General features: G+C 41.3%; 1 protein-coding gene across 1 annotated transcript in view; it reads right to left on the minus strand.

Moving 5' to 3' along the window:
- Positions 1 to 935: 935 nt before the first annotated feature.
- The window catches only part of ABCA12 (ATP binding cassette subfamily A member 12), a 179608-nt gene continuing 153856 nt past the window's right edge, over positions 936 to 26687 (minus strand). Inside the window, exons 50-54 of the mRNA XM_081957386.1 lie at positions 23480 to 23583; positions 15385 to 15477; positions 8310 to 8415; positions 7404 to 7541; positions 936 to 1368 (exon numbers count right to left, since the gene is read on the minus strand). Of these exons, the coding sequence (XP_081813512.1) occupies positions 1291 to 1368; positions 7404 to 7541; positions 8310 to 8415; positions 15385 to 15477; positions 23480 to 23583 (519 nt within the window). The 3' untranslated portion in view covers positions 936 to 1290. The remainder of the gene's footprint in view (positions 1369 to 7403; positions 7542 to 8309; positions 8416 to 15384; positions 15478 to 23479; positions 23584 to 26687) is intronic.

Consider the following 26687-nt stretch of genomic DNA (forward strand, 5'->3'; position numbering starts at 1 on the left):
AGATCTATACTAGTCTCCCTTTATTTATTTATCAGTACAAATACAACACAAATATAAAAGGCAACATTAAAAATAAGAATATGGTTTTCTGCCTGCATGGTCTTCTGTGATGAAGCCGAAGGACAGAAAGAGGGAGTAGTGATATATATATATATATATATATATATATATATATATATATATATATATATATATATATATATATATATATATATATATATATATATATATATATATATATATATATATATATATATATATATATATATATATAATAATTAATATAATATATTAATTATATATATTAATCTAAACATGTGTATTAGTAGTAGAATTATATGGATTGAAGAACTGGAAAGAATATGAATAGAAATATTCTAAATGATCATGATTGATGCTAAAAACTGTATAAGAAGATATTGAAAAATGGAAGAATGAAGGATGTAACTTTGATTTAATTAAGGAAATATGAAGAACAAAATAGTTGGAAAACACAACTTTGAATATTATAGTAATATGAAAGGGAAAAAAAGTTAAAATAGGGATAGAAAATAGTGGGGGAAGTAATAATTATATATTAATATGTTAAGATACATAAAAGGGCAGAAAGATGGTTCAGAAAGGAAGGGTGATAATAAAACATGTCTAAAGAATATGAAACAATGGAAATGAAATGTAATATTTAGGAATAATAAGAGTATGTTTATATGTATGTTACCCAGTTACCACACCATTCATGCAATGATATGCATAAAGAATATAAAAAATAAAAATTTGATTGAAAAAAGACATTTAAAACATTAAAGAAAAGGAAAGAAAATATTCCTAAAACTAGCTTTAATCCACACTATTTGCTATATATCTCCATACTTTTCTATCCTTACAAACATTTCCTTTTACGAAGAGCTAAACAAAGATTAGAAATTAACAGATGATGCAGTCATTTTAAATATTTTTATTTAACATTGTAATAATCTCTATATAGCAATCTTTTGTTTTATATTCATTAACACAAAGCAGCTCTTCTTTTTCACTGAATATATTTCTTGGGAACTGGAGCATGGAAAGAATTTTATAAATATATGATGAGAAATATACTTGTATCTCTTATGTATTCTTACGTATGAAAAAAAACTTGAGAAAGAAGTAAAAGACCAATCTCATATAAAGGGAAGTGCCTAGATTCATGGTCCTGATTACAATATGCATAAAATAACTTGCAAAGAAAAGCTTTAATACATTAGTCAAGAAGTTTTGGCATAAAGCTTAGTATAGCAGTTAAGTGTTTCCTTAAGCTTCTGAACTTGTATAGGTGATTGCATCTGAAATATCAGGGCTAGTTTGAGCTTTAGCAAAATTGATGAAAACCTAAAATGAAACAAAAACATATTACATGAAATTAAACATATTCTGTTTTCAGAGAGTTTCTAAGTTGACTTCTTACACTTAATATAAGTATGAAATTTAAGCATTCATGTTGTGGTTACTAAACTAAAACAGATGCTTATCAAGAATGAAGAAATCAGCAGGTACTGCTAAGACATCTCTTATCTGAAAGCTCTTATTTTACCAAATTTGTTACATTCAACCTGAATGAATTTCTGACATCGTGCAGAAAGAATTTCAGACAAAGCCAATTAAAAGCCATTTGCCTCTTGTTGGTATTCATAGCTGATCCTATATTAGGGGCCAAGGGCTATATTACACCCAGAGAGGTGGAGCGCAAATGAAGTTATATTTCAACCCTTCCTCCAAATGACTTTGGAGATTAAGATGAGGGTGCTTTTATTAGGAATTCTTTTCCCAGAGGTCAAGAGTGTTATTTACTAGACATATGGCTAAGATCCACCTATTCTTCCAAGTCCATGTTCATTAACAATACTGAATCCATTAATATTCAGGTTGTAATGTTTAAATGTTAATACAGTGTTTATCTTGTAATAGTAATTTATTAAGATATTGCTATTTTGAAGATTTACTAAAGTGAGATAGAATATTTTAAAAGAAAAAAAAATTAATTTGCTTTTTTATAAACTTTCAAGAAAATTCAGAAATGGACTTAAATGGCAGGAAGCTATAGTTATGTTACCATCAATGTGTGAAATTGGGCATTTTATAGAATGCCTAGGAAATATATAGAATGTAAAAAATGGGATGTCAAAGTATAAAATGCTTTAATATTTCATATATTTCCTAGTATATTTCCTTCTATGTAATGCCAAAAGGCACACTGGCAAAGTATAAAATACTCCACTAAAATGTCATTCTATCGTTCCTTGTTAGGTTATAATAGAATAGAACATAATAGAGCTGGAAGAGATCTTGGGGGTCTTCTAGTCCAGTCCCCTGTTCAAAAACCACCAGCAATGAAGCACCTACAACTTCTGAAGGCAAGCTGTTCCACTGATTATTTGTTCTCACTGTTTCTCCTTTTTTTAAAATTAATTTTTATTGAATGTTTTAATCTTTAAAAACAGTAAAAAAGACATAACAAGGAAAAAACCACAATAAAACAAAACAAAACACGGAACATACATAACAATATAGAGTAATTTTACAGCTTTCAATGTCGGCTTTCCTGCTTAGCTTTTATAATTTTCCCTTCTGCATTGCCTTCCTATTACTATAACCTCATCCTATGATGTAACAAGCATAATATTAACACTTATAGTAATATTCATTATTTGTATCTCCATCTATTTGTATTCTCTATTTCCTGTTTTGGTTTCTGATTTCTAGCCACTTGTACATTTTATTCCATACTTTATAGAAGTCCAATTCTTCTCTTTCTTTTAGTTCTATTGTCATTTTGTCCATTTTTGCACATTCAAGTAATTTCCTGATTGTAGTTTCATCTGAGGGTGCATTAATTTTTTTCCAATTTTGTGCGAAGGCAATCCTGGCTGCAGTGAGTATGTGTATGATTATGTATTGAGATTGTTTGTCCATTTTTTGATCCAGTAGTCCTAATAAGAATGCTTCTGGTTTGAGCTCTATTTTTCGCTCAGTAATTTCTTCCAGCCACTTTTGAATTTTGCACCAGTACTTCCTTGTGATGGGGCACATCCACCACATGTGATAAAATGTTCCAGGCTTGTGATTGCATCTCCAACAATTAGGGGATAAATTTGGGTACATTTTGGACAATCTCGCTGGAGGCAAATGCCATTTATAAAACATTTTATAGAGATTTTCTTTCTAAGCTGCTGCCGTCGTAAATTTATAATTTCTTTCCCATAGTTTATCCCATTTTTCTAACTCTATATTGTGGCCAAAATTTCTTCCCCAGCTAATCATTGTCTCCTTTACCATCTCTTCCTCCATTTCATATTTTAAAAGAAAATTATATAATCTAGTGATCATTTTTCCTCCCGTTCCTAGTAATATTTTATCTAATTCCACTTGTGTCTCATATATTCCACATTGTTCCCGATCTTTTTTAAATCTTGTTTTAATTTGTAGGTAGGGCCACCATTTCATATTTATTCCCTGTGCTTTCAGATCTTGTAGTGATATTAGTTCTCCGTTTTCATCTAAGAGGTCTGCATATCTTACCATTTTACTAAGGTCTATAGTAAATGGATATGTCATTGCCTCCAGTTTGGGATTTTCAGGTAGTGTTTTTTTTTCAAATTTTTTCCCAGACCCTAAACAAAGCATCCCTTAATATATGTCTCTGAAAGTAGGAATGGGATTTAGTCTTTCCCTCCCAGAGGAAGCCGTGCCAGCCTAGTTGGAGATCGCATCCTTCTAGCATAAGGATTCTTTTATTTTTTAATTGGATCCAGTCTTTTAACCATGTTAGGGCTGCCTCCTGGTAATATAGCTCCCAATCTGGGAGTCCTCATTGTTTCTCCTTAATTCCAGTTGCTTCTCGCTTAGATTAGTTTCCAACTACTGTTTCTTGTCCTGCCCTCTGGTGCTTTGGAGAATAATTTGAACCCCTCTTCTTTGGGACAGCCCCTAAAATATTGGGCTATTGTTATTATTTCACCTCTAGTTCTTTTCTCTAGATTAATCAAACCCAAATCCTGCGCCCATTCTTCATACATTTTACTCTCCAGGCCATTGATCATCTTAGTTGCTCTTCTCTTAAATTTTTCCAAAGTCTCAACATCTGTTTTGTAGTGTGGTGACTAAAATTGATTGCAGTATTCCAGGTGTTGCCTTAGTCAGGCTTTATAAAGCAGTACTAATACTTTATGTGATTTTGATTCTATGCCTCTGTTTATACAACCAAGGATTGAATTAACTTTTATGGCTGCTGTTGCGTATTGCTGGCTCATGTTCAATGATCATCTACTTTGACTCCAAGGTCCCTTTTTAGTTACTGTTTTTGAGCCAAGTCTTGCCTAATCTGTACTTATATCCTTGATTTTTTTCTTCCCTAAATGTTTGTGGAAATACTCAGTTAGCCAGGTCATGGTTGTCGCAAAGCTGCTTTTTTCAAGAGGCCATTGGACTTTCTGTTTTTTCATTGAAGATGTTTCGCTTCTCATCTAATAAGCTTTTTCAACTCTGACTGGATGGTGGGAAATTGAAGGATTTATACTCCTTGCAGACAGATGGTCATTTGCATTCTTTTAGTGATCCGTTAAGACCACCTGGAGGTTTATCTGTGTCATCAGGGTCACCTGAGTGTTGCAAATGAGTGTGAAGATAGCTAATATAGTATCCCTCCCCTCTGTTGAGAGAGGACAGTTCAATTTCGACATAGATGGCCTCTTTAACCCCTTTTTTAAAGCAGTGATCCTCTCTGTCCAAAATATGGACTTTTTTGTATTCAGAAGAGTAGCCTATGTATGTCTTTTTAATGCAGATGGACTACTGAATCTAGTCCTTATGTGTTAGTTCTCCTATATTGTGCCATGCGTTTATGAAGTGGTTTTGTTCCCCCTGCATGTGGCTCACTGCATTGTACTGCATATACCACGTTGCTTAGTTTCTGTCTCAGTGTTTTATCCTTGGGGTCGACAAGCTTCTGCCTTAGTGTATTCTTGGATTTGAAGTGTGGACATATGTTGTGTTGGCTGAAGATCCTCCTGAGCTTTTTAGATATGTCTGTAATATATGGAATGACAACACTGCTTCATTTATTGTTCTCATCATTGTCTGTTACAGAGGAGCTTCTGTAGGGCCATTTTTGAGATTTGATGAAGGCCCACTTGGGATAGCCACATGTTCTGAGGGATTCCTTGATGTGTTTTAGATCTCTTTCTTTCCCATCTTTGCTGGTAGGCAGGCCTTCAGCTCAGTGATGTAAGATTCTGATGACACCCATTTTGTGCTTCTGTGGGTGGTGGGAGTCAAAATGTAAATATTGATCTGTGTGAGTACAGCCGCATGAAGTGCTCCCTTTTTGGTACTCGGTGCCATGTGCGTGTGTACTCACTCCCTTTTCGGCACTTAGTGCCGAAAAGGTTTGCCATCACTGACATAGGAGAACAAACACATCAGGACTAGATTCAGTAGTCCATCTGCATTTAAAAGAAACAGGCCACTCTTTTGAAGACAACAAAGTCCATATTTTGGACAGAGAGGATTGCTGCTTTGAGACAGGGGTTAAAGAACCATCTATGTCAAAATTGAACAGCCCTCTCTCAACAGAAGAGGAGGTATATGGCATCATCTATCTCCAATTTACAACACAGTTCATTCAACAGTTCTTAGAAGCCTCCACACCAATTTGCACCACTCAGGTGACTCTGATGACACAGATCCAGGTGACCTTAACAACCTACTAAAAGAATGCAAATGACCAACTGTCTGCAAGGAGTATAAATCCTTCCATTTCCCACCATCCAGTCAGAGCTGAAAAAGCTTCTTGGATGGGAAGTGAAACATCTTCAAAGAAAAACCAGAAAGTCCAGTTGCCTCTTTAAAAAAGCACCTTTGGGACTTCCTTCCAAAATGTAAAACTTTGCTTTCTCAACATTAAAATTCATTTTGTTGGATAGGGCCCATTTAAAGTTTGCCAATATATTTTTGGAATCTGAGTTTGTCTTCTGGGGTGTTAACTATTCTTGCCAGCTTGGTGTCTTCTGCAGATTTTATGAGTTCCTTTTATATTCCCTCATCTAAGCCATTTATGAAGATATTGAAAAGTACTGGGCCTAAGACGGAACCTTGTGGTATCCCACTGCTTATTTCCCTAAATGTACGGTACATGCAGTACCATTAAGTTTATCAACCAGCTACAAATCCGTCTGGTGATGATATTGTTTATTCCATATTTTTCTAGCTTACCAAGAAGTAGGCTGTGGTCTACTTTGTCGAATGCCTTACTGAAATCTAAGTATGCCATGTCCACAGATTTCACTGGTCTACTAATTTAGTTGCTCTATCAAAGAATGAAATAAGATTGTTTTGGCATGGTCTGTTTTTAACAAACATAAGCTTGACCACTAGTCATAATGCTTTTTGTTTCTAGATGTTGGCAGATCTTGTTTTTGATTATCTTTTCCAGGATCTTTTTTTGTACGTTGGGTTATAGGGTTTTTTTTTTTGCATGAAGACTGATGCAAAGAATGAGTTAAGCAGCTCTGCTTTCTCCCTGCTGCCTGTTACTTCTTTAGTAAATCAACTGTTTCCTTGACTTTTTTGTTGTTATTAATACATTGAAAGAAACTTTTTAAAAATTATCTTTGACTTTTGTTGCAAGTCTTTGTTCAATCTGAGCCTTTGCTTTCCTGACTTCATCTTTGTAGTTTCTGGCTATCTGCTGATGTTCTGCCTTAGTTATGTGTTCCTCTTTTTATTTGTCTTTTAGTTTACCAGAGAGATCTTTGTGCAGCAATGCTGGTTTCTTCCTGAATTCCTTATTTTTCTTTTTCAGTCGTGTTGTGCTGTACTGGGCTTTTATGATCACATTTTTCAGAGTTTCCCACACTTCTTGAGTTGCTTTCCCCTTTAGGATTTTCATCTATGGAATCTTTCCTAGACTTTTTCTGAGTTTTTTTGGTCCTTGTTTTTTTCAGTAAGAAAGTTCTCTACTTCATTTTGCATTTCTTTTTTCATTTCCATATACATGTTTTCAATAAAGAGGGTTAGGCTAATTCCAACCCTGACCCTTTTCATTTGTCTCTTTTCATATTTTACCTAAATAGTTCTTAACATTCTGCTTAATGCCTAAGTGTTATATATAATGCCAGGGAAAGTATATAACATATTAAAATAACACAGACATTTCATACTTTGCCTAAAAATATCACACATTCGATGGATTCCTAGGCATTCTATACAAAGCCTGTTTTTCACTTATTGCTGGTAACAATTACAAGATATCTTGCCTCAAACTAGGAAAAGAGATCCAATGTCCCAGGAGCTGCAATCCAGAAGTCTGTGTTTCTTAGAGTTTAATTCTATTATGTCAACAAAAAATGAGACACCTTTCATTTGCTTACCTCTTCCAGTGTTGTTTGACTCACAGAGAAGTGTTTAATTTCAAAAACTGCTTTGTTCATTTCTAGAAGTTGAAATATGTTTGCCACACCTCCTGCAGACACTGGGATATGATATTCCACCATGTTCAGTTGATGGTCCTGTGTGAATAAGATTTAATGCAGACAAATGCTCATTTTAAATCAAATACCATCTATCCATCTGACAACGTATTTCCAATCTTGATTCATATTTCCAATCTTGATTGTACCTGGCATTTTTATGGGATTGTGCCATTTCTTCCATTATACTACGTGAAGTTATTCTACAGGGCCTTCTCTATTATCCTGGATGGTTTTTACAAACTACTCTACAAGGAGCTTGAGAATGAACTATGAGAGTCAGAATCATTATGTGCTTCTTTTATGCTGACAGGATCTGAGAACCAGGCGCAACCAAATTTCTAAAGGAATCTTACAAAAGTGTGGTTTTTTAAAAAAATTCTGTTTTCTCCTATACAATAATGTGGTGAGATCCTTAAAAGTGAATGAGGAAAGAAACCTGTAAAACACACTCTGTACTCTAATTTTATAGAACAAATGTGATACTTTTGGCTGGTAATATTACCTTGTGAATGCTACAGTTAATTCAGAATACTACAATTTCTATCAGAGCATTAGTTAAGAATAATTTGGCCTCTTTTTAGTTTCTGACTGGACTGAACAACAGGCACTCACCTTATTACATTCTATGAAAAAAAATCATTGCACTTTAGCTTAGCCTTATTGATATTCTGCTTATTTAAGTGCATGAAAGAATATTCTATCATGTTAGAAATCTCCCTGAAGCCCAAAGAAATATAACCAGATTTCTAAGTTGTTAATGTGACATTCAGGCACTTCACAGTATAGATATGTAAAAACATGTACCCTTAAATATGTATTTGGAAAGTTTGTTTGTAAAAATAGAGTCAGCTTCTCAATGCTGTCCACACTGTTATTCAAATGCATCTTCACAGTGAATCCTTTTCCAAATCTAGAGGAAAAATGAAAAGTATAATTTATTAGATTCAAACTGTAATAAAAATTCTAGTAATCCCAAGCAGTACTTCTAGAAAACCAAATGAAGCATAATTCCTAGTACAACCGCAAGCACATTAAGGATCTGAGTCAGCTTCAAATTTCAGAAGGTTAGTATTGCATAGTGGTCTGCAGTAGGCAAGAACAGACTAGCATAGATACAACAGTGTTTATTGACTCAAACTAGAACTGGAGAACAACAGGCAAATCCCAGTAATTTATGCTCTGGGCCCACAGGGCCTTAACCAATCATATTACTTGAAAAAGACACCCAAATATGAATGTTTTAAGTTTTCCTCCAAAACAGTTGAAGTTAACAATTAGGGTCATCTAAAGGTTAGTTTCACTTTAGCAAGGCTTAACACAACTATGTATGTTCAATACATAACAACAACTCCCTAGCATAATTCTTACTCTCAGTCTGTTAAATATTCATAGTCTTGAAGATAGGCTGGGGCCCCATGAGTTCTGGTGGACTGCTGTAATCTTATTGGAGAGTCCTATTTAAGTGGAGTATTGTCCATCTCCAATTGGACAGAGTCTTGATGGCCATTTTGGTTGCATGTGAATGGTGGCAGCTCTAGGGCCCATGGTACCTCCATTTCTCCAGAGGTGGCCATGGGTGGTGTCGGCAAACTCAGAGGAAAACAGTACTCTAGTGAGTCTGATAAAGCCTTGGGATCCTTATCCGGGACTGGCCCGGCCTGCTGATGCCGTAACTGATCAATGTGGTGTCTGATTGTACGATCATTCCCCAGAGTAACCTCATATGACAATGGACCCATTACTTTAGTTATCCTAGCTGCCACCCAATGTGTCCCACTCCCATAGTTCCTGGCCCAGACCAATTCACCCAGCTGTACATTCCAGGGAGGTGGGTTTGGCTGACTCGTCTCCGCTGCTACTCTGTCTGGGTGAAGTCAATTAAGCTTCATTGTGAGCTGGTAGCCCCACCTCAGCTCTATTGGGCTCTGACTTGTTGTTGTACTGGGAGTTGTGTGTTGACCCAGGGGAAAGTTCACCAGGCAGTGATTCCAGTCCCCATTGAGCACCTCCTTTTTGGTCCTGACCATTTGTTTGGCCTGACGTTGGTCGCAGGGTGGAATGGAGCAGATATTACACATGCGGAATCATGTTGCCATTGAGAAATGACTGAAACTGTTTCCCATTGTTAGGCACAATTACATCTGGCAGACCACATGTGGTGAACAGTGCAATGGTACAACTCTTGGGTGACTCTGGTCATTGTCATCGATGAGACCAGTGTCAGTTCCAACCACTTGGAATAACAGCCCCTGGAAGAGGCCCCACAAAGTCAATGTGCACATAAGACCATGGGGCGTGTGTGGTCTTCCAGCGGTGCACTGGTGTTTCTGGCATCTCTGGCTGGATTTCTTGGCAGTCCTGGCAGCTCCTTACTTGATTCTCAATGTCGTTGTCCAAGCCTGGCCACCATAAGTAGCTCCTGGCTACAGCCTTCATCCGAACAATTCCTGGCTGCCCCTCATGTAGGGAATCCATCACTTTGGAGTGAAGACTGGGTGGAATGATGACCCTGCTGCCCAATAGCATACATCCCTTGTGGACCAACAGTTCATTTTTTCAAGAAACATAGTGTTGGAACTCAGGGCCTGGCTGGGCCTCTAGCCATCCCCTTAACACCCAGTTGAGAATGCAGCTAAACATTCTGCCCATTGTGGTTTCAGCTGCAATGCCCCCTCCATGTGCTTCAGACAGGTCCTGGATTGCCAGAATATGACAAGCTGGGGCTGGATCTGGCTCAGTCTGTGGTAGAGTCAGTTGGCTGAGAGCATTGGCATTACCTATTTCCTTGCCCAGCTTGTGGAGTAGCCGGTATGAGCATGCAGCCATGAAAATGGACCACTGTAGCATATTCAGTGACAGGATCTGTGGTGTCTTTTTGTCAGCTGTGAAGAGACCAAGCAGAGGTTTCTGGTCTGTAAAGATGGTGAAAGTTCATCCATATGAGAAGTCATGGAACTTCCTAATGTCAACCACTATAGTGAGGGCTTCCTTGTCTATATGGACATAGTTCCTTTCAGCCAGTGATAACATTCTAGAATAGTATGTAATGGGGTCTTCTTTATTATCTGGCATCCTGTGACTTAGTACTGCCACAATGCCATATGGTGAAGCATCACAGGCTAGTGTTACTGACTGGTAGGGTTTTGTTGAAATGAGCTAGGATGGAGTCCAAGGACAGCAATGATTTTACCGCCTTGAACGCATTGTCTTGAGTGCTCGACCAGACCCAGGGTGCTTGTTTGTACAGTAGGTGGTGTAGTGGTTCTGCCAGGGCAGCCATATGCAGTAAAAAGGAGTGGTAAAAATTGAGCAAGCCCAGGAATGCTTGGAACTCTCCCTTGGATTTTGGTGTGGGGGCTTGCTGAATTGCCTTTAGCTTTGCTTCAGATGGGTGGATTCCACAGCGTTAATGTGGAAACACAGGAATTCTGTGGATTCCACACTGATCTAGCACTTTTCCCTCTTGAGTTTTAGGCATGCCTTGTGGAAATGTTGGAATACTGCACAGAGACATTCCACCAGGACTGCTTCTGATTCCCCTGTGATCAGGACATCATCAAAGTATGGGCAGATGCCGGAAATGTTCTTCAGTGTTTGTTCCATAATACTTGGGAAGAACCCTGGTGCTATGCTTACCCCAAACTGCAAGCAGCACACTTGGAATGCCTCTGTGTGTAATTATTGTTTGTGCTTCTGCAGTAGTGTCATCTACTGGTAGCTGCTGGTAGGCCTGGGCGAGGTCTAGCTTAGCAAAGATTTGGCCTGGAGTGAGGCGAGGATGTGGCTTACCACTGGCACAGGGTAAGCATGCTGCTATAGCAGAGGTAGGTTGCTCCCAGTCCACACCGGTATGGGTGGACCGATAGTGAAAATAGGCCATACATTTGCATACTGGGAGGGCTGGTGGCCTGGTCACGTGCGTCTGAGGCTGGAATGGGCTTCAATGCTGCTCTGGCCTGCGCTCATCTGAAGAAGCTCTCCCCCGCCGCTTCCTTCTCATTGACAAGCGGCTTGGAAAACGGGGACTTTGCAAACTGCTTCTCAAAGAGAAGAAAGTGTGTGTGGGGGACTTCTTCAGATGACCCCAGGCTGGATTGGGCTTCAACATTGCTCTGGCCTGGGCTCATCTGAACAACAACATCTCATCAATCTGGGAGTCCTCCTGGATACGTGGCTTAGTTTAGAAGAACACCTGACGGCCGTGACCAGGGGGGCCTTTTACCTGGTTCGCCTAGTACGCCAGTTGCGCCCCTTCCTGGATTGGGATGCTCTGTGCACAGTCACTCAGGCCCTTGTCCTTTCTCGCCTGGACTACTGCAATGCTCTCTACATGGGGCTGCCCTTGAAGAGCACCCAGAGGCTTCAGCTGGTCCAGAATGCGGCCGCACGGGTTGTCATGGGGGTACCTAGGTGCTCCCATGTCACACCCCTTTTAGGCGGCCTGCACTGGTTGCCGGTTGTTTTCCGGGTGCGATTCAAGGTATTAATTATGACCTTTAAAGCGTTCCATGGCTTAGGCCCAGGGTACCTGCGAGACCACCTACTGCCACCAGTAGCCTCCCACCGTCCAGTACAATCCCACAGAGTTGGCCTCCTCAGGGTGCCGTCGGCCAAGCAGTGTCGGCTGGTGACCCCCAGGGGGAGAGCCTTCCCTCTGGAATGAGCTGCCCCCGGAGCTCCGCATAATCCCTGACCTCCGGTCCTTCCGACGCGCCCTAAAAAGTTGGCTTTTCCAGCAAGCCGGCCTGGCCTGTTAATGTTAATGTTAATTTTAATTTATTTTAAATGTACTGTTTCTTTTTTTAAAAAAAAATCGGTTTGGTCTTTTTGGAATTGGGTTTAATCTTTTTTTAACTTTTGTGATGTGTGTTTTTAATGTTGTACGCCGCCCTGAGTCCTTTGGAGAAGGGCGGCATATAAATCCAAATAAATCTAAACCTAAACCTAACCTCTCCCCCGCTGCTTACCTTCTCTCTGCACTTGTAGTCTACGCAGATGCGAACATCCCCGTTAGGCTTAACAGGGGTCACTAAGGGAGTCTCTCAATGGCTACACTCCACAGTTTGAAGCACTCCCTGTTGTACCAGCTTGTCTAGTTCTGCATCAATTTTAGGCTTCAATGCAAAGGGAACTCTGCGCAGTTTTAAATGAATTGGAGTTACTGCTAAATCAAGGTTGAGCCCCTTTGTATTGTCCCAGTTTACGCTGAATACGTCAGCGTATTGTTGGCATATCACCTATGGATTGGCTATTTGGGTTCGATGGATGCCTGTTACCCTGACGCCCAGGGCCTCAAAGTCCAGTCCTATGAGGCTGGTGTGCGGCCCCTCTACAACCACTATGCTGATGGAACCCTCAAACTCTCTGAATTGTACTCTAATGGTACCATCACCCCTTATGGGAACAAGGTGATTTTGGAAGTCAGTTAGCACTAAGATCCATGGTTTAGTGGAATCAGCCATTGGCTACATTTGCAAATGTGGTCAAAAATCATGGAGGAGATAATGGACAGGGTCGATCCAGTATCTAGCTCCATGGAGCATGGGACCCTTAGAAGTTTGGTTGGAGTCTTATCTTTTCTTTGATGGGGCATGAGACCCCTGTGAGTTGGATGCTATGCCTTCCCGAGCAGTATTCAACTCTGTTCTGTCCTGGGGGGCCTTTTCCTTTGTGCTGCTGTGTCAAAGGTTTCATCTCCCGCTGATGACCTCTGCAAACTCTGGCAATGTCCCCTTGCTTTCCACAGACATGGGATATGGCTGTGTGGAATCTGCACTCTGCTCTTTCATGCTGTCCCCTGCAGCTTGCACAGCTCTGTGGGGGAGTTGTTTGCTCTGTGGAGTATGGCCTTCTGGGTGGCTCTCTCTGCAAGTGATCAATTTCTTCGATCACTTCACTGACCTTCCCCAAGCCTTCTGTGGTCTCTTGGTGGATCACTGGGGAGAAGATGTGTGTTTTTGGTGGCGAGAGATTCCTCGTGGTCCCTCCGGCAGCCTCATCTGCCATGACCTTTTTTAATGTGTCTTGGAAAGTCAGTTTCTCCATCACGAATAGGTGCTGCTGTAATTCACTATTACGTAGGCCACAAACAAGCCAGTCTCTGAGATGGTCTTCCAGATCAGGGAACTCACATTAGTGTGAAGCTTGGTGAAGGGCTGTGTTCTGACCCCTCCTACCAACACACACACACTCCAAGCCACAGATAAGGTACCGGATTTATTCACAGACAGAACAGGTTCTTGGCAGCAATCCAACACAAACTTGACCTTCAGAACCCTCCGGCACTGACACGCAATAGCAGCTATCCAGCCTGCCACCTCACAAGACTGTACTCCCACAATAGTTCCTGCGTTGATTTCTGCAAAGGGCGTGTGCACAATCAGTCCTTTTATAGTCTGGAGAGGAGTCTAATTATCAGCAGCTGACAGCAATTACCTCCTGTAACTGCGCACTTGCTCCTTACGCCTGTTAGCGTGTCGGTAACGAGCATCTAATAACTCACTGCTGATGTCTGACTCACTGTCCCGTGACTCCTCCCCACTGCTCCAAGGCATGACATCAGGAGCCCCCTTCCTTTTGCTTTCACCACTGCTCCATGCCTCAGGCGCCTCCTGGTGGCCGACCAGACTCTCCGATCCCTGCTTGGAGTCAGAACCCTGCCCAGGGTCCTCCACATCCTCCAGACCCGACTCATAGGGACCCTCGCTGTCAGAGTCTGATGGCTGCTCCACCGGCTCCTGCTGGGCCACAACAGGCTGTCACAAACTCTGCTGCAGATTTCCCTGATCACAGTTCATGTTGCTCAAATGGTGAGCAGGGTGATAACCAAGAGTTTAGGCTCAAAATGTTTGCTTAATTGTTTCTTGAGGTCTACTTAGGCCTGCTGTCTCTATACTTGCTGGTGTTATCAAGTTTTCAGCGATATCAAATGTGGCTTGTCCACAGACACATAGTAGGGTTTCCGCCTTCAGGCCATCGTCGGTGACCTGGTTAGCCCAGAGCTAGTTGTCTACTCAGGAGACATATGAGCTCCACTGTTCCAGGTGAGTAATATCAAACTCATTGAGACTTCCCAGTTTAGCCATTTTGAGAAGGCCCCTGTGGTGCTGGTTAATGCCTGTACTGCTGCAGTAGGAGCTGGGCTGCACTTAGGAGTCCTGGGAATGGATCCCTCAGGTACATCTGTGCCTCAGGTACATCTAGGAGGCAGGGTGGGGAGCGTGGTCACACCAGGGCTCTTTACCCAGTCTGACACCCAGTAATTTCAGTCTCTTTGTTAGCAGCAGCTCTCTCCTCTGCAGCATCCCACCTTCATCACCACTATCGCGTCATGGGCTGCAGTAGGCAAGAACAGACCAGCATAGATGCAACAGCATTTATTGACTCAAACTGGAACTGGAGAACAACAGGCAAATCCTTATAATTTATACTCTGGGTCCACAGGGCCTTAATCAATCATAATACTTGAAAAAGCCTGCCCAAATATGAATGTTCTAAGTTTCCCTCCAAAACAGTTAACAGTTAGGGTCATCTCAATACATAACAGTTAGAATGATCTAAGTGCTGCAACATCAGTAGTTTGTGTAGGTAGTGTTCCTATCTATGCTGTGTCTTATGCTCATCCTTTGATGCTTGATGTGACAAATCTTGCTCTAAATATCTAAGTTATGATACAAAGATGTGATAGAATGCAATAACTTCATTATATCACCAAATATGAACCTTTGTGGTTCACTTATCCATAAAACTAAAACATTATTTGTTTGGTAATTTTTGTACCATTTCCCCCCCCTAGAGCAAAAATTGCTCTTATACACTTTACTGCTTTTTCAGTTGGGTGGCAAAGTAAGAGTTGTCACAAAAGAAATATTTTACCAACCTGCTTTTTATATGCTGTAATGAACCCAAGCACTGGAAATGTCCATTTACCATGATAGCCAGGCGTGTGCAGAGAGCCTCACATTCTTCCATGCTGAAAACCAAAAGAAACTGCATTTTCAATTCAATTTCAACTAAAATGTCTGTTGATTAGAGCACATCTTGCTGTTTGAAATTTTCTCAAAAAAATACCCAATTTATACATCAATAAATAATCAGCAAAATGGGACTGAAAAGTATGCAGGATAGGTATACAATCCAGGTATAATCAGAAGCATTATTTTATCACGGAGAAGATAGTAGGAATCACTTTCCACAAGATTTGGAAGAAGTATTGAAACTGCTTGATAGGCTAATCAAATATTAAGAGGAAAATTCTCTTAGGATGAAAATACCAGATGTTTACCTATAGGAGTTTTCTATTAATTTTATAGCAATTACTCAAAATTAGTGTTCTTTCTGCTCAATAATGGAACCTATTGTCAACCCTCCCACTGCATTAAACAACAAAAGAAAATCGGGACATTTTTTTCCCCTCCAAGAGTATAACTTTACTGAAAAGCTATTATGAGTATTGAAGTAGAAAAGCCAGTTGTGACATTTTCACATGCAAACAGCATAGGAATTTTTTTCCTCCCCACCCCCACTTGCTACATGGACCTCCCATTGCCCAACAATTGGTTGCATTTGCTTTATTTTGGAAACAGCCTGTCTGTCTTTGACGTTCCCAGGCAATGATCTTTGGGTTTGGGTCTGTCTTACACTTCCAGACAGCACACTTGCATTCCAGAGGTCCCTCCCACATCCTCCCTTACATTCCAATGCCTTCCTTCCCCCATCACATTACTGTTGTCTGTTTGTGAGTAGGAATGTGTAATGAGTCAATCGTGACACCTATTTTCAAGGTAAGTTCCTCTGCCAGATGTGTTTAAGTACAGACTAAGTAGCCCTCTGTCTGGGATCAATTTGGATTCCTGCATAAATTGGGAGTTGGACTCAATTAAATGGTCCATTCTCTGTGATTCTAATCTCATGCTCCAACTGTTTTCTTCAACTCAAATTTGGTTTACCCCAGTCCTGCAGGGTAATTTCACTAAGGGCAAGGACTATACAGTACATCTATATTGCACTTGGCCAAACAATGAATCTGTTGTGCTATATGGACCTAGGAATAGAGTTGAATTTATAGATTTTAAAGAAAAGAATAGTCTTCCCATTTTCTATTGTGATGAAGATCAATTAGCTAGATCAGATAATGAATTCTTTCTGTCCAAAGGCATTAAAAAACTAAAAATATGCAACTTCATTATAAAGTTCATTTAAAGACAATAGGAGCTGTTCGTTAATTAATGAAAATCGACCACATATGTTCAATCATGGTTTTTTTCTTGCTTTTTTTTACATACAATTTTATAAAGACTGTTCCTTTGTGCCTTTTGAGGATCCATAGGATCCATTGGATTTCAAAGTTGGAAGAGGACATTAAAGTTGCTGAGTTCAATTTATTTAGTAGAGACATTCACTCAGAAGAACTGCAGAGTGGGGCATTCAAGTCTTCCCCCACTCCAGTCTAGCCTTTTGCTTATCCCAGAGAGAAACCTCTTTAAAGCATTTGAGGTTAAGGACTTGAGCCCATTCAGTGTTCCATGATCCCAAGTGTGCAGAGATCTATCAAAGTTCTCTGAGTTAGACTTACCATTACAGTTGTAAGGAGATTGCTGGATTTTAAAGAAGCTGAACTAAATTCCTCAAACACAATGCCTTGTTTGAACTTTTGCATGATAATCTTAAATTGCTTAATTCCCTCTTGGAAATGAAAACAGCTGAAGACATTCCTTTCCAGATTTTATTACTTTGGGATCAGCTTCAGAAGACCTAGCTAGAGTGGCAAGCAGCTATTGATGGGAATCCATTATCTAGTTCAGGGGTGTCAAACTGGCGGCCCAGGGGCCAGATACATCATGTATAGGCCACAGCCACCCCAGCTCCACAAAGGGGAAAAATGTCGCGAAGTGGTCACATGATGGCAATATGACACAATGAGTTTGACACTTGTGATCTAATTGTTAAACTGTGCAATATGTTGGATTACTCCAGGAAGTGGTGCATTGGAGTTTTTGCAACACAAATGCAGAATCAATCTGTGATTTATTAAAACAGCTGCTTCTGTTTCCACAATCAGACAGCTGCTTTAGTGAGTCACAGATACCTGCTGCATTCAGGCTGAACATTACAAAGCTTGAAAATTTGTTGTAGACTTTGCACTTGAACTCCCCATTGAGCTATCTCTTAACTGAACTTGTTCACTTCTCTTACTGCCTGAAAACTGGTTACCTAATATTTCTCTGCAACAGCAGAAAGCAGGAAGACTCATTCAGTTATCCCAAATGGGAAATCATCAGCAACACCTATGAGGGTTGAGAAGGCACAATCAGAATATTAGCCATTTTCTGGTAAATGGCAACTTTTTGAAGTTCATTTTTCTTATGACATGGTTTAGAAACATATTTCTGTTGGCTTGGTTAATTTGATTAGATATGCTTTCATAATTGGGTTTTGGTTTTGCACGTTGTGAAATATCTATTATTATTTTACTGTTATTATGTACTTTGATGGTGGAGAATGCAGTATAGAAACATTATATAGAGGTGGCAGCAATTAAAAAAACTAAGGCTAAAGGTTTCCCCTATCCAGTTGTGCCCAACTCTAGGGGGCAGTGTTCATCTCCCTTAACTGAGGGAGCCAATGTTATCATAAAACACTTATATGGTCATGTGGCCAGCATGACTATACCTGAGGCTCACAGAATGCTTTTACCTTCCCACCAAAGTGGTATCTACTACTCGTATTTGCATGTTTTCAAACTGCTAAGTTGGCAGGAGCTGGGGCAAGAACAGGAGCTCACCCTGTCATGCTCGGGTCTCGAATCCAGGCTATCAGTTTTCCAGCTAACAAATCTTCTTTAACCGCTGAGCATTGCACTCCTTAATAGCAATATAGGTTTGGATTAACTTTGGAATCTGTCTAAGGAGTTGCTGTCTGAAAGGCTCCTCTATTTAAACAGTTACCAAAGGAATATTATCAAAGAAAACGTTACTTTTGGAGTTCAGCTGACAAATCTTGGCTCCAAAAGTTTTGCTGAACTGGCGAAAACAAGAAAAGTCATATCCAGATCTTCTCAATATTTTGTTTTTCTATTTTCTATTGCACTACCTGTGCTCTGCTACAAAACTATGTGATCAGGCTTGATAAATCAACACTTACATCTTGAAAATTAATGAGTAGTTACCATCGACCTCTCCTCTGCCCTTCTCTCCCTCCGGCTTGTCCTACAGAAGACCCACCTATCCTATCCCCTTCTCTCCCTCAGGCTCCTCTCCAAACTCCCAGCCAGCAGGCTGGATGAGTCATGCACTGGCTACGCCCACGTCCAAGTTTTCAGGTTGAGAGTGGGAGTACAACATCTAATTCCTTAGCATCAGAACAATAATATATGAAATACCAATGGTCTGATGGTCATTTCAAAAACTATTTTGTTACCGAGCACCTAGAAGCCAAGAAGAACATACATGCCAAATTTCAAGTTTGTAGGCTTTACGGTTCTGGATATTTTGTGATTCCTGAGTGAGTGTTTTCATGTTTGTATATATAGATTCATTGTTGTGTTTTGTTGTGACATTCCTTGGATATTAGTTTCCATAGTAGAGATATATATTAAATGTTAAATTAAGTAGCAATTATTCTAAATATAAGCCATAATGCTTAGTATATTGAACTAGTAATCAGGCATCAAGAAGAGAAACTTAGTTATTTCATAGGCTATTTATCAAAAGTATACATCTTAAATCTGTTTTCTTATTAGTCATAGCTTTAAATCTCAGTCCTCCAGTGCCACAATCACTAACAGTTAATGTTAGATTGGCGGTAAGCAGCAGGTGAGAGGCGCAAGTTAGTTTCAGCACTTTTTATTTCAAGAGTAAGTGACTGCGCTCTGCCAGCTGGGCTGCCAGAGCTCGCCTTTTAAGGAGCTCTGGCAGCCCAGCTGGCCAATGACAGTTGTTTAAACTTCTCGGGGTTTGAGCAACCAATCCACAGTGAGGATGTGAAGACATGTAAATTTAACAACGTATGTCTGTACTTAACACCTCTCCCCTCCTAGCATGAACAATGTCCAATCCCCGGCCTATGTAGGTAATGTAATATTTCAGGTAGGCTGGGCATGCCGGTCTCATACTTGACCTGCGCAGATCACTTTTCCCTGGGAGCTGCCTGGGAAGGAACCTTCTGGAGCTCCTCGGCCCATGAGTTGAGCTCCAGCCTGGTTTCTTTGGCTCCTAAGATGCCATTTCTTTGCGGGCTGGCTTCGGACGCAGCTACATGTTCGAGGCTTGGGTTGGATGGTTGTTCCTTGATTTCTTGGCTTGGTTGGGCTGGGTCCCACCCATCTGCTTCCCGGCTGGTGACCATGCTCTGCAGGGCGGAGACCTGCGGTTCTCTGGGAGTTGTTCTGAGCTGGTGGGTGCGGTCCAATTGCCCTGGTTCCTCAGTTCAGCATCCCCCACGTGGTGTCGGATCTGGTAGATGTGCCTCCTCCAGATAGCTCCACTCAGTACGACTTCAGCCCAGTGACGGCCACGATTCAGCCCACCAGCCAAGTTGGATACCCAGCATAGTTGTGGGCAAATACCCAGTCGTTTATGTTGAACTCCCGGGTTGGTCGAGAGGAATCCAGGGAGTTCTCTGGAAGGTAGTCCAGGTGGTACCGGTCAAGTCTGGACTTTAGTTTTCTCCCCATCAACAGCTCTGCTGGGCTCTTGTTGGTGGTCACATAGGGGGTGATGTGTTGGGTGAAAAGGAATTGGTCAACCTTTTCCTGCTGGCTTCCTGATCCCATTCGGGTGGGGGTTTCTTTTGTGAGCCTCACCATTCGCTCGGCCTGTCTGTTGCTCGCCGGATTGAATGGGGTGATGAGAACATGCCAGATCCCTTGCTCCATGAGGAAAACCTCCATCGTCTTGGTGGTCAGTTATGGGTTGTTGTCGGAGACCAGGTTGTCGGGTAGGCCATGGGTTGTGAAAAGTTTCTGGAGTGCTCTGATGGTGGCTTCCGCCATTGTTAATTGCATGATCATGACCTCCAGCCATTTGGAGTAAGCGTCCACAAGGATCTGGAATGTCTACCCTTCCACTGGTCCCACGAAGTCGATATGGATGTGCAACTACAGTCCTTTGGCTGCTTCCCACTCCCACACGTGTGCCCAGGGTGGGGCTAGTCGCATCTCCTGGCAAGGTCTGCAAGTGGCCCCTGCTCCATAATGTCCTTATCCATATTGGATCACCAGATGTAGCTCCAGGCTAGTGCCTTCATCCGTACTATCCCTGGGTTACCCTCATGGAGGGCTTCCATGTCTCATCTCTGCAGCTTCTGGGGTACGATGACTCTCTCCCCCCACAACAAGGAATCCTTGATAGTTGATAGCTCTGCTTGCTTACTTTGGTAGCTCTGGAACTCTTCACTCAACTTCTCCTATGGCCACCCCCTCAAATCCCAGTTCAGAACCTTTCGCAACCCCTTGTCCTTTTGTGTGTGCTCTGCAATGTCCTGGCGGTGACTGGGCTGGCTGGGTCAACATCGATCAGCAGCACCATGGCGATGGGGGCAGGATTTTCCACCAGCTCTGGTAATGGGCAACGGCTGAGTGTATCAGCGTGGCTGATGTCCTTCCCTGGGCGGTGGATCAGCTCATAGTAGTACACCGTGAGGAAAATGGCCCATCTGGTCATCCTTGGGGACATGTACGGTGGGGTTTGTTGGTTCCCGGGGAGGAGCCCCAGCAGTGGCTTATGGTCCGTGACAAGTTCAAAGTGTCTGCCATACATGTACTCATGGAATCTCTTGATCCTTGCGACTGCAGCCAAGGGTTACTTGTCGATCTGGCTGTAGTTGCATTAAGCCGGCGACAAGGTCTTGGAGTAAAAGGCTATGGGACCCTCCCATCCATCCAGTAGGTGATGGCTGAGGACCGCTCTGACTGCAAAGGGGGAGGCTTCACAGATGATCCGAACCAGCAAGGTATGGTTGAACTGGATGAGCATGCTGCTGGAGGATAAGAGCTCTTTTACCATTGCGAAGGCCTGGTCTTCCTTCTGTCCCCAGGTCCACAGCACCATCTTTCCCAGGAGCCTATGCAGTGGCTCAGCAATGGTGGCCTTCGGTTGTAAAAAAATACTATAAAAGTTCAATAGTCCTAAGAAGGCTTGGAGCTTTGTCTTGTTACTTGGGGTGGGGGCGTTTTTTAATGGCCTTTACTTTGCTGTCGATGGGGTGGATGCCAGACCCATCTATGAGGTATCCCAGGAACTCTACCTGCCTCACGCCAATTTTACATTTCTTTGGGTTCACTTTAAGTCCTTTCTCCTTGAACCTCCCCAAAGTCTCGTGCACGTGTTCCATCAGCTGCTCTAAGGAGTCCCCTGAGATGAATACATCATCAAAATATGGGCACCACTCCCAGGATTCCTTGCAGTAGCCGCTCCATTAAACACGGAAAGAGTCCTGGGGCTACGCTGACTCCAAACTGCAGTCTGGTGCATTTGAAAGCCCCCCTATGGGTCACAATCGTCTGTGCTTCCACGGTGGCTTCATCCACAGACAATTGTTGGTATGCCTGAGCCAGGTCCAGTTTGGTGAATATTTTCCCACTTCCTAGGGAATGCAACAGATGTTGTACAACTGGCACCAGGTACACGCTTTACTGTAAGGCCTTATTCAGCATACACTTGTAATCCATGCAGAGGCGGATGGAACCATCTGGCTTCAAGGGGGTGACTATTGGGGTTTCTCATACTGCGTGGTCGGTCGGCACGAGGATTCTTTGGGAAATTAGTTTGTCCAATTGCTCATCCACCTTGGGCCATAGAGAAAAAGGGACCCTTCAGGGTTTGAGCCTCATGGGGGTTACATGGGAGTCTAAGTTAAGTGAAATGGGTTTCCCCATATATTTACCTAGGCCCCCGTCGAAGGTGTCTGTGAACTCTGCCAGTAGCCAATCCAGGTCGTGGGTTGAGATTCGATGCAGGTCGGTGATGTCTAACCCCAAGGGCTTGAACCATTCCACTCCCAGCAGGGATGGTCGGTGGCTGGTGACGACTGTGAGGGGTAGATGGACCTGGAATTCATGGAACACCACCTTGACCTCTATTCTTCCTAGGACTTGGATCCTGTTCCGCTGGTAGTCGTTGAGCCAGACGTTTGGTGGTTTGAGGAACTTCTTGCTGGCTGTTGGGTTCAATTTCTTAATGGTCTGCCAGGACACGATCATAAAATATGATCCTGTGTCCAGATCCATCTTGCATGGTCCCCCTTCAATGGTCACTGTGGCATGGAACTTTTCCCCTTCATAGGCATCTGAATGGCCCACAGTGGTGTGATGGATCTCTCTCTGGGCTTGGTACTGTTCCTCTCTCTGCCTATTCCTCTGTTGGCCGGATCATGAGTTGTTTGGTCTCCCTGCTGAGCCATGGGTCTTGGCTAGGACAGGGTGGCTTGGGACGTTCTGCACGCCTCGACAATGTGGCCTTTCTGTTGGCATCTGCGGCAGATGGCTTCCCAGAAATAGCACACTGCTCTTGAATGGAATCCCATGCAGCCCGGGAAACGTGGCTGCCTGCCCTCTGTCCCTTGGAAGTCAATGCTTTTTTTCTTTCTTTCCTTGTAACTCGTATTTTTTTCTCTCTCTTTTTTTCCTTACCTTAATTTCCTATTTTAAATTTTAGTTGTATTTTATATACTGGTAAAAGAGTAAAAGTCATTAGAGAGTTGGAGATGTCTCATTTTATATGACTGCCTGGTCAGAGACACATTGTTTCCCATGTAGTTGGCCTCATATTCTATTCTACTAGTTCAACTTGAATAAATATAACAAAGCCAAAACACCTAATAAGCAAGCAGAAAGAAATGATTATATACTGTTATTATTTAATGCATTTATTTACATTACAATAATGTTATTATTTAAATATTATTTTATAACTATTCAATATTATACTGTATGTAGGTCTGAACATTTTCATTAAGCCTCAGATAATGTATTATACCTGTGTGAAGTAAGTATCACTGAACATTGGTTCTGGACTTCCTCAGTGATGATTTTCCATAAATGCCTCTTTGCATTAGGATCCATACCAGAACTTGGCTCATCCTAAATTAAAAACATTTGACAAGAATATTACAAGTTAAGAAAAACATTTTTTAACATTTTTAAAAGCATTACTAGCTTTCCTGTTAGTTCATCCTGCATTTTTATTGAACATTATTTTAAAGGTTTACAACATAATTGCCACTATATTATGTTAAACAGTGAAATTCTTCATTTGCTTGTGAATAAGGCCATCTTAGGAGAGCTTCCTATCGAGTAAAAAATCAGAGGACTTCATTATTAAGGAACAAAAATGTCTAGATATTGAACAAAAGAAATAAATAAAAAACAGTTCTTAGGAAAGCTGAGCTTTTGATTTAATTATGGATGAACTTAATTCATTATATCTGAAATATAACTGGTTATCTTTCTCTTTCTCTTTTATTGATTGAAAACAAAGAAAATAAGAATGAACTTTTCCCCATTTTCTGAATTCTCATCAAAAACTCAGAAGAGACGGTACTGCACTATTGTAATTTCAAATACAAATATGCTGTGAGGCTAGAGATCATACCATATATACAAGCACTTGTTTTTTATGGGAATATGATATGGATATTGTAGTACAACATAAACATACAGATGAAACTCGAAAAATTAGAATATCGTGCAAAAGTTCATTTATTTCAGTAATGCAACTTAAAAGGTGAAACTAATATATGAGATAGACTCATTTCATGCAAAGCAAGATAGTTCAAGCTGTGATTTGTCATAATTGTGATGATTATGGCGTACAGCTCATGAAAACCCCAAATCCACAATCTCAGAAAATTAGAATATTGTGAAAAGGTGCAATATTCTAGGCTCAAAGTGTCCCATTCTAATCAGCTAATTAAGCCATAACACCTGCAAAGGGTTCCTGAGCCTTTAAGTGGTCTCTCAGTCTGGTTCAGTACGAATCACAATCATGGGAAAGACTGCTAACCTGACAGTTGTGCAGAAAACCATCATTGACACCCTCCATAAGGAGGGAAAGCTTCAAAAGAAGTTGAGTGTTCCCAAAGTGCTGTATCAAAGCACATTAATAGAAAGCTATGTGGAAGGGGAAAGTGTGGAAGAAAAAGGTGCACAAGCAGCAGAGATGACCGCAGCCTGGAGAGGATTGTCAGGAAAAGGCCATTCAAAAGTGTTGGGGACTTTCACAAGGAGTGGACTGAGGCTGGAGTCCAAGGACCCAGAGTATGGAGGAAGAATGGAGAGGCACACACTGCAAGATGCTTGAAGTCCAGTATGAAGTTTCCACGGTCGGTGTTGATTTGGGGAGCCATGTCATCTGTTGGTGTTGGTCCACTGTGCTTCATTAAGTCCAGGGTCAACGCAGCCGTCTACCAGGATATTTTGGAGTACTTCATGCTTCTTTCTGCAGACGAGCTTATGGGGATGCTGACTTCATTTTCCAGCAGGACTTGGCACCTGCCTACACTGCCAAAAGCACCAAAATCTGGTTCAATGACTGTGGGGCTACTGTGCTTGATTGGCCAGCAAACTCACCTGACCTGAACCCCATAGAGAATCTATGGGGCATTGCCAAGAGAAAGATGAGAAACATGAAACCGAACAATGCAGAAGAGCTGAAGGCTGCTATTGAAGCATCCTAGTCTTCCATAACACCTCAACAGTGCCACAGGCTGATAGCTTCCATGCCACGCCGCATTGAGGCAGTAATTGCTGCAAAAGGGGCCCAAACCAAGTACTGAATACATATGCATGCTTATACTTTTCAGAGGTCCGGTATTGTTCTATGTACAATCCTTGTTTTATTGATTGCACGTTTTCATGAGCTATAAGCCTTAATCATCACAATTATGACAAATCACGGCTTGAACTATCTTGCTTTGCATGTAATGAGTCTATCTCATATATTAGTTTCACCTTTTAAGTTGCATTACTGAAATAAATTGTCACCCTCTGTTTTGCTGCTTGCTTTCAGCTGCCATTGAAACGGGGAGGGGGGATGACATGGTATTTGGGAAGGGAAGTTTTCTGCACAGGAGTGAATGAAGAAGGAAGTGTTTTCTCACCATCTACTGCTCATGCTGCAGATAGTGGAATTGCCGCCAAGGCCAACTGTCCGGCATTCCAACCTGATGATGTTTTTTGAAGATGCAACCCACATGACACCTGTGGGGTGTGCGGATTGAACTATGGGATGGGGTTACCAGGGGGAGGGGGTTGGGTCACATATTGATATCTATGATTACGCGCGCTTTTGCCTCAGATCTTGCTTTGCCTAGCTGCTATCTATTCATAACCAGTAAAAGTACTCTTAATTCTGAAAAATGGAGTTGCGTGGTTTCTTTCTTGGTTACTGATGGAGGCTGCCCTGACATAAATGAACTTTTGCACGATATTCCAATTTTTCGAGTCTCACCTGTAAAAGGTAGCAACCAATATTGAGCAAATACCTTTTATACTAATCCCTCTGCATATGCTTTGAATGTTCTCCCCACACACCAGAACAGATATGGGAAATGGAGAGCATACCAAAGAGAGATAATGCTAACAAGCTTATCCACTGACTAATAAATAATAGGATGAAAAATATGTTATCTGCATATTTATCTTTTATCACTCAGTGTGACTTACAGTATTCCCTATTTAAATATACAAACTGAAAGGAAACAACTTAGACTATTAAGATGCAGAATTATTAGATAAACATGTTTGTGAATGTGTGATTTCTCTGTTGCTTCAGGCATGGAATAACAAGTAAGGTGATTGATATAGAAAGCCATTTCAACATATAGATCTTGAGAGGAAATGAGATGTTTTGTTATATTTTTGCACTTGGTTTACATTGCCTATCGGTTGTTAATGCATCAATGTTTGCTAATTTAAATACTATGGTTGTCCATAACATTGATGTGCTCAGGAGAGGGGATTGAAACAACCTGGATGAATGTAGGAGTTTCTAGGAAGGGGTGTGATCCACAATTTCATCTAAATAAGAGAAATCCCTGGAGATTTAACACAGACCTTTATTTTAACCCTGAGTAGTATAGCAGATTCAGGATTTATATCAAAAACAGCAGTAAAATAATGATGTCAAAAAACCTCAATGACAAACCTGAACTCAATGCTAACCATGTGAAATTAATGTTGGGTAA

Source organism: Natrix helvetica (genome assembly GCF_964273705.1).
Source record: "Natrix helvetica genome assembly, chromosome: 1".
In the NCBI taxonomy this organism is placed as follows: domain Eukaryota; kingdom Metazoa; phylum Chordata; class Lepidosauria; order Squamata; family Natricidae; genus Natrix; species Natrix helvetica.